The sequence below is a fragment of the Meles meles genome, chromosome 6 (genome assembly GCF_922984935.1).
Source record: "Meles meles chromosome 6, mMelMel3.1 paternal haplotype, whole genome shotgun sequence".
NCBI classification, from domain to species: Eukaryota; Metazoa; Chordata; class Mammalia; order Carnivora; family Mustelidae; genus Meles; species Meles meles.
Genome location: NC_060071.1, coordinates 31,669,044 through 31,681,279, shown reverse-complemented (window position 1 = coordinate 31,681,279; position 12,236 = coordinate 31,669,044). Strand labels below are relative to the sequence as shown.

The 12,236-nt window shown below is 38.5% G+C and overlaps 1 protein-coding gene across 1 annotated transcript in view; it reads left to right on the top strand.

Annotated features, from left to right (window-relative positions):
• Nucleotides 1-12,236, top strand: part of ETFA (electron transfer flavoprotein subunit alpha) — an 80,262-nt gene that overhangs the window by 9,121 nt on the left and 58,905 nt on the right. The window contains exons 2-4 of the mRNA XM_046009093.1: nt 8,870-9,016; nt 10,871-10,952; nt 11,055-11,137. Coding sequence (XP_045865049.1) covers nt 8,870-9,016; nt 10,871-10,952; nt 11,055-11,137 — 312 coding nt within the window. The remainder of the gene's footprint in view (nt 1-8,869; nt 9,017-10,870; nt 10,953-11,054; nt 11,138-12,236) is intronic.

Below are 12,236 nucleotides of genomic sequence, written 5' to 3'. Positions count from 1 at the left end.
TTTAAAGTTGTTTATATATATATATATATATATATATATTTTAAAGTTTTTATGTATTTATTTGACAGAGATCACAAGTAGGCAGAGAGGCAGGCAGAGAGAGTGGGGGGGACAGGCTCCCTGCTGAGCAGAGAGCCCCATGCGGGACTCTATTCCAGGACCCTGAGATCATGACCTGAAGCAAAGGCAAAGGCTTTAACCCACTGAGCCATCTAGGCGCCCTTAAAATTGTTTTCTGTAGCTCAGTGCATAGAGTAGAACTATTGAAAGGATTTTTTTTTTAAAGATTTTATTTATTTATTTGACAGGCAGAGATCACAAGTAGGCAGAGAGGCATGCAGAGAGAGAGAGGGGGGGAAGCAGGCTCCCTGCTGAGCAGAGAGCCGAATGTGGGGCTCCATCCCAGGACCCTGGGATAATGACCTGAGCCGAAAGCAGAGGCTTTAACCCACTGAGCTACCCAGGCGCCCCTCAAAGGATGTTTTTTTTTTTTTTTTAATATTTTATTTTATTTATTTGTCAGAGAGAAGGAGAGAGAGAGAGAGCACACAGGCAGGCAGAGAGGCAGGCAGAGGTGGAGAGAGAAGCAAGCTCCCTGTCGAGCAAGGAGGCCATGCGGGACTCGATCCCAGGACCCTGGGATCACGACCCGAGCTGAAGGCAGCGGCTTAACCCACTGAGCCACCCAGGCGTCCCTCAAAGGATGTTTTTAAAGCAACAGAAGATTTTTAAAAAATAGACTGTGTGAAAAAAAAATACACCATTTGGGAGAGCACTTTGAGATTCACCACAAAATTGAGCAGAAACTACAGAGAGTTCCCATATATTTCCCCCTGCCAGTCCCCACCTTTCTACACTATCAGTATCCTGCACCACAGTGGTATTTTTGTTCCAGTTGATGAAACCACATTGACATATTATCATCCAAAGTCCATAGTTTATATTAAGGTTCATTCTTGGTGTTCTACATTCTGTGGGTGTATCCCAAATGTACAGTGGCACATATCCACAGTTATGGTATTATACAGAATAGTTTCACTGCCCTAAAATCTGTGCTCTGCTTGTTTCCCTCTCACCTCTCTGCCTCCACTCCCTGGCAACTGCTGATCTGTCTCCATAGCTTTGCTTTTCCAGCATGCTGTCTAAGTGGAACTGTATATTATGTAGCCTTTTCATGGTCTGATATGCCTTTTTTTTCTTTTTTAAAGTGCTGAATAGGGGCGCCTGGGTGGCTCAGTGGGTTTAGCCTCTGCCTTAAGCTCAGGTCATGATCTCAGGGTCCTGGGATAGAGCCCCGCATCGGGCTCTCTGCTCAGCAGGGCGCCTGGTTCTCCCTCTCTCTCTGCCTGCCTCTCTATCTACTTGTGATCTCTCTCTGTCAAATAAATAAATAAAATCTTAAAAAAAAATAATAAAGTGCTGAATATTCTGTTTTCTGGATGAATTACAGTTTATCAATTTACCGACTAAAGGACTTTTTGGTTGCTACCAAGTTTTGGTAATTATGAATAAAGCTGGGGTAGATATCCATATTCAGGTTTTTGTGTGTAAATAAGTTCAACTCATTTGGGTAGATACCAAGGAGTACGACTATTGGATTATATGACAAGAGTGTTTTTAGTTTTATGAGAAACTGCCGCATTGTCTTCCACAGTGGCTGTACAATTTTTAACTTGTACCAGAGTTCCTATTGCTCCTCATCCTCACCAGCATTTGGTGTTGTCAAGTGTTTTGGATTTTCACTATTCTTTTTTTTTTTTTTTTAAGATTTTATTTATTTATTTGACAGACAGAGATCACAAGCAGGCAGAGAGGCAGGCAGAGAGAGAGGTGGGGGAAGCAGGCCCTCTGCTGAGCAGAGAGCCCTATGCAGCAACTGCATCTTCTCTGTGGAGTGGAGGGGAGAAAGCTGGATTGGGAGATGTTTGGAGTGATAGAGGAGAAGGATAATGACCTACACTAGGTGGTAGCGTTGATGATGGAGAGAAGTAAATGGATTTAGGAGATGCTGTATTTAGAAGGAAGAGTTGGTATGACTTTAGTAGTCTGTTGGATGTAAGGGTTGAGGGAGAAACTCAGCTATGACTCTCAGATCACGGTTTGGGCAACTTGTTAGAGAGTGGTACATCCCCTGAAGAACTCTGGAGAGGCAGTCTGGTAAGGGGCTAGAGGATCAGGGGAAAGATGAATTAAGATTAGGATCTGCTGAGTTGGAGAGTGCTTGATGGAGACCGGCAAGTTATTCAGTTGGATGTGCAGATGTAACTTAATTTTAGGTCTAGTACTTAGGAACAAGATTTAATATCTCTTCCTCTTTCCTCCAGTATATATATATATATGTGATTCTTATATAGGTGGTAAATTATAAATTAAGCCATGCAAATGAGAAGTGAGTAGTCAATAATTTCAAATATTCCTGAGAGAATAAGTAAGGTAAATCCTGAAATGTATCTGTGGGTAATTTTGGTGAGGACATAAACCAGAGTGCAAGTAGTTGAGGCATGAATGGAAGTTGAGGACCTAGAGAATTGGAGTGGAAGGTGGTGCTAGTGGGTTTTTAATTTTGGGCTTCTTTAAAATTGGGAGAGCCTCAAACATGTTTAAATGTTGATCAGAGGGAGCCCTGGAAAATGGGAGAGGTTAGAGATATTACTGAGAGATTATAGAAAGAAGTCTTCAACTAGATTTAAGAGGACAGAATCTAGAACTCAGATAAAGCTATCAAATCTAGGACCTGTAGTAGCTTCCATTTTGATAGGACAGGGACAGTAATTTTTGTTGGATATCAGGAAGGTGAAGCAGGTCCCCCCCCTTCTAAGGGCTTCAGTTTTCATTGTGAATAAAGTAGGAAATGGGGCTCTCTTCTCTGAGTAGGAAGCGGACTCTATTAGCATTTGAGGAACGTCAGAAGGGGTTATTTGAAATAGTTTCTATGGAGAGTGAGCTTGCCAATGTGGGTAACATAGTAACATTGTCAGGCAGTTTTGAGGGCCCAGGTCAGATGAGCCAGAATTTATGGTGACAGCCTCCTGCATTAGTAGTTTCAGTGTTTTAAAGAGGCTGAGATTCATTTCTGGGCTCGTACCTTATTAAGTCTTTCTATAGTTATCTCTGAATGTTTTAAAGAATTTGACTCTTTTCCCCCCATTAAAAAAGAGGGCCCTGTGGTTCCTGGGTGGCTCAGTGGGTTAAAGCCTCTGCCTTCGGCTCAGGTCATGATCTCAGGGTCCTGGGATGGAGCCTGGAGCCCAGCACTGGGCTCTCTGCTCAGCGGGAAGCCTGCTTCCCTCTCACTCTCTGCCTGCCTCTCTGCCTACTTGTGATCTCTGTCTGTCAAATAAATAAATAAAATCTTTAAAAAAAATAGATGCAATGGATCATAAGATAATAAAGTATAACTTTTGTTGGGGCGCCTGGTTGGCTCCGTCAAATAAGTGTCTGCCTTTGGCTTGGGTCGTCGTGGTCCCAGGGTCCTAGGATCAAGTCCCCGCATTGGGCTCCCTGCTCAGCCGGGAGTCTGCTTCTCCCTCTGCAGCTCCCCCTGCTTCTGCTGTCTTTGTCTCTGACAAATAAACTCTTAAAAAAAATAAAATATAATATAACTTTTGTTTAAAAACCTTTTCAGAAAAAAAAAAAAACACCTTTTCAGTATTGGACCTTTTTGAATCTTTAGTAGTTATCTATATTGCTCTGATACCTAAAGTAGGATTTTAGGGCTATAGAATGTTTAGAACTGGAAAAGAGGACTTTTACATCATCTTTTTTTGTTTCTGTTTGATTAATGCTATTTTTTAAAATTAGGAAAATATTTGGTAAGTGAAATCTTATAGGAGTGGCCCATCTACAGGTTTCCCCTGATACGCAAAATAGAGCTTTTGTATAAAACCTTTCCTAAGGGGGCGCCTGGGTGGCTCAGTGGATTAAGCTGCTGCCTTCGGCTCAGGTCATGGTCTCAGGGTCCTGGGATCGAGCCCCGCATCAGGCTCTCTGCTCCACAGGGAGCCTGCTTCCTCCTCTCTCTCTGCCTGCCTCTCTGCCTGCTTGTGATCTCTCTCTCCGTCAAATAAATAAATAAAATCTTAAAAAAAAACAAAAAACCTTTCCTAAGCTAAAACGGTGTAAAGTGAAGAAGCAGTTGCCTTTAACTTACAAGGAAACATTTTTTAGCGTTCTCAAACTCAAAAAATAACCTCTCTTAGGTTTTTCTGGTATCATAGGATACATTTTATTAATGGATGCACAAAATAAGACAAATCCCAGATGCTCACACAGTTCAAAGGTATGGTGTCTTGATGCTGAGTGTAGTTCCAGGGAAGGAGCTTGATGGTGCCCCTCTTGCTGCTTTGGGGTATGTGATGCTTTGGGGGTACAGCTTGCTGCAAAACAAATGCTCAGTGCTATTTTGGCTTTTCACCTTTTTTTTCATAAAAATGAAAATCCTCTTCATATTTCTTTTGGGTAGTGGAAACAGGTAGGTCCTTCATAAAAGTGAAGTGGCATAAAATGAGTTTTTGAAAAGCTAGGGATACCAGTATAAAACAGCTTAAAAATGATGGTACTTTGTTGTGAGCTAGTAATTAAAAACGCAAATTCTGGAGTCTGACTGCTTATACTTTTCCAAAAAAGATTATCTGAGAGAGAGAGAGTGTACGTGAGCAGTCATGAGCAGGGAGAGGGCAGGGAGAGAAATCCATAAGCAGATTACCCACTAAGTGGCTAAGTGTGGGGCTGGATCCCAGGACCCTGAGATCATGACCTGAGCTAAAATCAAGAGCCAGCTGCTTAACTGAGCCACCCAGGCCCCCTGACTGCTTACACTTTTAAACAGGCTCTGCTTCCTAGCTATGTAGACACTAAGCTCCAGTTTCCTCATCTGTAAAGTTAAGGTAGTACTAATACCTACATCAGAGAGTTGTGAACTTTAAGTAAGATATACAGTTGGATCTTGAACAACATGGATTTGAACTGCATCGGTTCACTTGTGTGTGAATTTTTTTTTTTTTTTGATAAATAACAGTGCAGTACAGTAAATATATTTTCTCTTCTAATGATTTTCTTAATATTTTCTTTTCTCTGGCTTACTTTAAGAATATGGTATATAATAATATATGTAACATACAAAATATGTATTAATTGACTGTGATTGGGAAGGCTTCTGGTCAACAGTATAGTATTAGTTTTGGGGGAGTCAAAAGTTAATGTAGATTTTTTTTACTGCATCAAGGGTTAGTGCCCTAACCCCCACGTTGTTCCATGGTCAACTCTCTCTCGCTCAATGTCTGTATATTTTGGTTTAGTTAATTTGGTTAAAGCAGAGCTGGGGAGTCATTCTGGCAACCCTGCTTGCCTGGTTTTTACTTTATCCTATGTAGTGGTTCCTCCATATAAGGAGTCAAGTGATAAAGTAATATAGCGTGCCTGTATGATGTAACAGTAATTAGTAAATATTGATCAGGTAGATAACTGAGTGGGTTCTTTTGTATGTTCTTTTGTTGTTGTTTACTCTTAAAATTTTGAATAGTCTTTTAAAAAGAATATACAATGTTCCCCCTAGAAGTTTAAAAAGCTTGATGATTCCTTGGGAGAACTGCCCAATTTATCTTATGCTGGAACTGTAATTTATGGCACGTATGGGCCTTCTGCCACCAAATCTTGGATTTATTCTTGAAATGGCGATGGAGATCTCATAATTTTTATAGTAAATGATGTGTGAAACATAATCAAAATATGGTATCTGACATATATTGGTAATAAGGAGTTTGTTACTGGCAATTCTTGTGAAATGTGATTTAAATAATAAATTATGCCATTGAGTCCTAATTAGAGTTCTTTGCAAGGTAACTGTGATCATCTGATTAAAATAGAGAAAATCCTCTATATTTCTACAGATGTAGATTAAAAAAATTGTACTAGGTTCTTTGAATAGGCATGGTATTTGCCTTTTAAGAACTTGTATTCCATCCCAAGAATTGTGAACTGTTGTGAATTGCTACAATTTTCTGGAGAACAGTTTGTGTCAGTCATTAAAAAATTTAAAAGTGTGCCTTCCTCTTGATCTAACACTTCTAGGAATTTGTCATAAGAAAAGAAGCATAAAATATGCATAAAGATTTCAAACCTTACTTTAACCACCTCGTTTTAGAAGACAAGTTTTTTTAATTGTAAAAAAGAATAAGTTATACAAGCAGGTACTTGATCTGGCAACAACAAAAGTCTCATTTCCCCCCTTTCCTTTCTTCCTTTGAATAAACAGAAAGGGAAGAAAAAGACAAGAAATGCCATCCATGATACATAATGCAACGATTCCTTCCTCTGGCCTATCCCTAGAGTTTCTGGTCCCCAGTTCTGGGATTGGTTCATCAAGGATAGAGGTGATTTAGAGGACTGAGGAGAAGGTTGAGGATGAACTGGTACAGGTAGACAGCTTAGGGGAAGAGGTCCCTATAGCTTGTTGAAGGTTGCAGAGAATCTGGCTTAGTCTTCTATGGAAGCAGAGCAGCTAAGGTCTGGTCAGGTTCCAGCCAGAAGGGTCTTTCTACACAAAAACAAACTCTGATTTATTGAGGGTGAGTACAAAGACTCAGCTATAAGGATGGTTTTCTCTGGATTGCTTGATTTTTATGCATTTTATTATTTTTTTAAAGTAATCTCTACATCTAGTGTGGGGCTCCAAACTATAACCCTGAGATAAAGAGTTTGATGCTCTACTGACTGAGCCAGCCAGATGCCCCTGCATTGTTTATGATAATAAAATTACGGGGGCACCTGGGTGGCTCAGTCAGTTAAGCATCTGCTTTCGGCTCAGGTCATGATTCCAGGGTCCTGGGATCCAGCCCCATGTTGGGCTCCCTGCTCAGCAGGGGGTCGGCTTCTTCTCTCTCTCTCTCTGCTGCTCCCCCTGAATGTGCTTTCTCACTCTCTCAAATAAATCAATACATGAAAAAATCTTTATAAACAATGATAAAAAATTACTAATTACCCAGATGATTACAGAACTGGTTAAACTGGTATGCTCATATACTTAACAGCAATAAAAACAGAATATTAAAACATAGCAATTGCTATTTACAGTATAGTAAATGTATTTTGTAAATTTAGTTGTGTAATGAGCATTATAGTCCCATGCCTGCCTGCCTTTCATTCATTCCCTCCTTTGTAAATATCCAGCTCTGGTGTAAATTTTATACCATGCTTTCCTCACTCCAGCTCCAGATCAAAGATTATTGCTGAATTAAGCCGTTACAACCATGCCATTTGATCCTCAGAGCCTCCTTTTCTCATTTCTCATTGTGATTTTTCATAAGGATAGTTCCTGAGTTTTCTTATTTTGTCACATCTGTGGTAGCCTTCCTCATGTTTTCATATGACAAGAACACCTAAATTTCTTCATTTCTTCCTCTTGATTCTATATTTCATGATCTGCAACCTCCAGCCTTTTGGATCTCTTCATTGATTAAAAGACTGTTCTCATAATTGTATGTAAACAAGTCGTATTTCCCTTAAAATCTTTGAGTACAGTGACCATTCTTGTTCATCTTTGTGTTCCTGGTGTTGGAAATTATTCCAGATGACTGTGAGCTATTGATGGTCTCTTGATAGTCCATAGTAGATATATGTGGATACTGGTTGTTTCCAAGATATGGTCCCCAAGCTTCCTTTTTGACTTCAGAAGCATGTTTAAACAGTTGGAACCCCAGCAAAATAACTGTGTGATACTGTGTTTTAAAGACAGATTTACATTATCAGTTATTTGGGTATTGAATGCATTTTGCCTGAAAGCAATAAAATCAACTTTAGTAATTGGTTTCAAACCCATTATTTCTGGATATACTGTATCTTTAGCAGTTGTGGTGCAAGCGGATGTAGTTAGTAATAGTTTGATTCTGAGTTTGATAGTTAATAAGTTCTACTTAAGAATTTTACATTTATTGGGGCACGTGGATGGCTCAGTGGGTTAAAGCCTCTGCCTTCAGCTCAGGTCATGATCCTGGGGTCCTGGGATCGAGCCCTGCATCGGGCTCTCTGCTTGGTGGGGAGCCTGCTTCCCTTCCTCTCTCTGCCTGCCTCTCTGCCTACTTGTGATCTCTGTCTGTCAAATAAATAAATAAAATCTTAAAAAGAAAAAAAGAATTTTACATTTATTTATTTATTTATTTGAGAGAAAGCACACGTGCCTGAGTGGGTGTGGGGGTGAGGGGCAGAGGGAGAGGAAGTGAGAGAATCTTAAGCAGACTCCAGGGCCAGGGCAGAGTCTGCTGTGGGTCTCCATCTCATGGCGCTGAGATGATGACCTGAGCTGAAATCAAGAGTTGGATGCTTAACCAACTGAGCTACCTAGGCACCCCTCAACTTAAGAATTTTAAATTTAGGGGTGTCTGGGTGGCTCAGTGGGTTAAAGCCTCTGCCTTCGGATCAGGTCATGATCCCAGGGTCCTGGGATGGAGCCCCATATCAGGCTCTCTGCTCAGCAGGGAGCCTCTCTCTCTGCCTGCCTCTCTGCCTATTTGTGATCTCTGTCAAATTAATAAATAAAATCTTTAAAAAAAAAGAATTTTAAATTTAGATGCAGTTGGCAATTTCTCATTGAACACATAATATTCAGAAACAGATTAATAGGAAATTTGTTTTGAAATAATTAAATTTTTCTGGTAGAATATAAATTCGCACTTTGTTTTTATTAAGAATATTAGTAATAGAATAATAGACACAAATAGTTTAATTTTTGCCATTGAGCAAGTACTTTATGAATACATTTATAGAACTGAGTGTTGTGTACATTTTTTTTAAAAAGCACACATGCTTAACAATTAGGCTTTTAAAAACCTATTTGTATTACAATATTCTGTTCCACCTTTTTGTTTTTCTTTAGGCCTCATTGCTACGATTTCAAAGTACCCTGGTAATAGCCGAGCATGCAAATGATACCCTAGCACCCATTACATTAAATACCATCACTGCAGCCAAACGTGTTGGAGGTGAAGTGTCTTGCTTAGTAGCTGGAACCAAATGTGACAAGGTGAGAAATTTTTAAGGTCAGCAATAGCAAATATAATCTCCATCAAGAGACAGGGAAAGATGGCAACAGAGAATTATGCTAAGGACTATAACCCAAACCGGGCTCTAATCCTCATTAAATGGCCAATGTCATAGTCATTACTACATGTGAAAAAGGAACTAAAAGGTTTGCTCACTAAGCATTTTGTCTTTTGAAATGAGGTAAAATACTTGATTTAGTTCCACTGGCACCATCGTGTGCTATCAGGTACCAAGTAGAATGATAATATTTGAGTCTCCTTAGAAGTTAGTAGCCGATCCCTTTTTTGTATTGATGAATATACTAGCTAATTTCTTTTAATTCCTGAAAGTGGTAAATCTGGAGTATCATGGATTTTAATTTTTAATTGGTATAAAACTTCAAATGTTAAGTACTATGCTTTTCAAACTATAGCTCTTAGTAAAAGGTGTTCTTCGTTTTGTTGTTGTTGTTGCAATGAGATAATGGCTTTGTGAACTAACTCTCTAGAAGGGTGCTAGAATATGGTTTGCAGGATCTGTACTCCTGGGCTGCAGTGTAGTTGAAATCATACTCTAGTTAAGTTGAGCTACCAGTTCCCTCCTGTACCATGCAGGAGCTGCCAGGTGTGAAGCTGGGGACTTGAAATGCTATTTTATTTACACTATTTTGAGAAAAATCAAAGCAGAAATTACTTTCTCTTTAGTTATGATCTCTTTTTGTCACAGTCTAATCTGAAAGAAAAATAGTACTTGTGTAAAGAAACCCTGTTGATAGCTTAGGCAAATTTCAATTTTATACTGTTTTTTTGTAGTTATTTATTGTAAGCAGTAAGTGATTTTTCTGTATAATGTCAGAAGTTTTTTCTGGTAAAAAAGACAGTTTTGATAGTACCAGGTAGTCTGCCAGTGAATACTTGGTTCAACAGAGGTACTTTTATGACCTTGGAAACTGTAAATATTGTTGCAGCCTTACCTTCCATTGAGTGGGGGCAGGAGGCACAGCTTTTCATGCCTACTCATCAGCGAACCATCGTGGAGGTGAACAAGAAGACAGAAACTATGATATGATATGATAGTTATGTCTCTGCTAAAGCAAAAGCCAGTCTTGCTGTAATTAAAGAATAAAAGGGATTCTACTTGCCTTCTGTATATAAGAATTGTGAGTAGTCACAAAATTTTCCCAGAACTTCATTCTGATTCCACACAGGAAAAAATGAGGAATTAAAATAAAATTTACTTTTCTTTATCATAGCTAAATATATGTAGTTGGGCAGGAACTCAGAAGTTGACAGTGGACCATTATATAAGATTTTTCTCTTGCCTAAATTCAATAATTTTAATGTCAGCAGAAATCATTATTGCTAAATAGAGTGCAGTGGCCTGTAAACCAGTGTGGTTAGGTCCTATTTTTTGCCTCTAGCAAACCCATTGGCTGTGTTGTTATTGTTTGTGTGTCTGAGAGAGAGAACTAACAATTGCCTCATTTTCAGCATTTCTAAAATGATGAATTTATACTTGAATTAATTGAAAAGTAAGAAGCATAATTTATAACTAAGTTTGAGTAGAGAGCTGTGCTAATTTTGGCTTATCAATTAATACTTTTCTTTTTCAAGGCAGGAATTTTTGTTAAAGATCATTGGTAGTAAGATCAATTGCCTAAGATTTTGTTGTTGTTGTTGTTGAAGAATTTTTGTTTTTACTTAAGTTGCTCTTTTTCTGTTAAGAACAATTTCCATAGTCTAAAAAACAATGATTTCTGTAGTTGGCCATCAAGATTTTATGTTCTGTGGATGTTTGTAGTGGTGGCTCTGTTTGTATCTTTCTGTTAGGTGGATAATTACTCTTTTAATTACAGGTGGTACAAGATCTCTGCAAAGTAGCAGGTGTAGCAAAAGTTCTGGTGGCTCAGCATGATACATACAAAGGCTTCCTTCCAGGTGAGCTTTTCCAGTGGAAAAAGTGTAGTGTCTGAAGTATGCTTGAATATAAGAATGTGAAAATATCACGAAGTGTATTTATCAAATGCGTTTAATTCTCAGAGGAGCTGACGCCATTGATTCTGGCAACTCAGAAGCAGTTCAATTACACACACATCTGTGCGGGAGCATCTGCCTTTGGAAAGGTGAGAAGATCAGAATGTGGAATCTGATGTCATTACTTGGAAGGGTTGGATTTCATTATGCTGAAAATGTACAACAGACTCTGTTTAGGTAGCTAATCCTGGCTTTCTGAATTAATATGGTAATTTTGCTAAAATTTTTTCTCTTAAGACTTTGTTACAATTTCTTTAAAAATGCCAACTCCATGTTTTCAAATTTTGTCACAGAGACAAATCTGTTCTTTCAAGATTTTGTCAATTATTAGAATGCTACTTTCAGATTTTCAAATGTTGTCATGGAGAAAGCTAGGATCTTTTTAAAGATTATTTTTCTTTAAAAACGATGTTGAATTTTCTGTGTGTAAATGTCATTTTAGTAGTAACTCATCCTAAGCAGTGGCTTATTTGGGTGGCTGATGGATATTTATAAAGGCCAAATTCTGTCTCCTTGGAGAATTTGGAAGGGCTGTGTGGTAGTTAGAAACATCCTTAGGATGAAGAAAGCTGTAATCTGATCGTGTGCATTATGATATGTCTGAAGAAAGAATGTGCTATCAGATGGTTAGTTATCTACATGAAGTTTTAAAAAAGAGGGAGGTAAACTAAGAGGGGGGGCCCAAGAGAATTTGTCACTGGGTTGTTCTTGCTCTCTCTGTGGCCATGGGTATTCTAATTCCCTTTTCTTCTATCCCATTCTTAATAAGTTGCAGTTTTAGTTTTAAAGATTACAAATTAGGTTGTACACAAATACATTTTTATTAGAAAGGATGCATATAGTACAGTAGTATGCAGAGCAAGATATCAAAGTTCCCCTTTCTTCCCAACTCCCTCTTCCTGTTTCAGAAATACAGGTGTTAACAGTTGTATATTCTTTTAGTCCCTTTGCTATGGATTTTGAAATTATAATACCTGTACACATTTTTTTTTTTTACTCCTAAAGTGTAATAATATATATCATGAATTGTTTTGTGACTGGTGGTTTTTACTTAAGAGTGTGTCTTGAAAAATAAAACATGTCTCTCTTTTTTTTTTAATGGCTGCATAATATTCCATATTTAGCCAGGGCTGTACAGTTAGATTGTTTCTAATTTTTTGCATTTGTAAACCTTGCTGTAAGGAAATG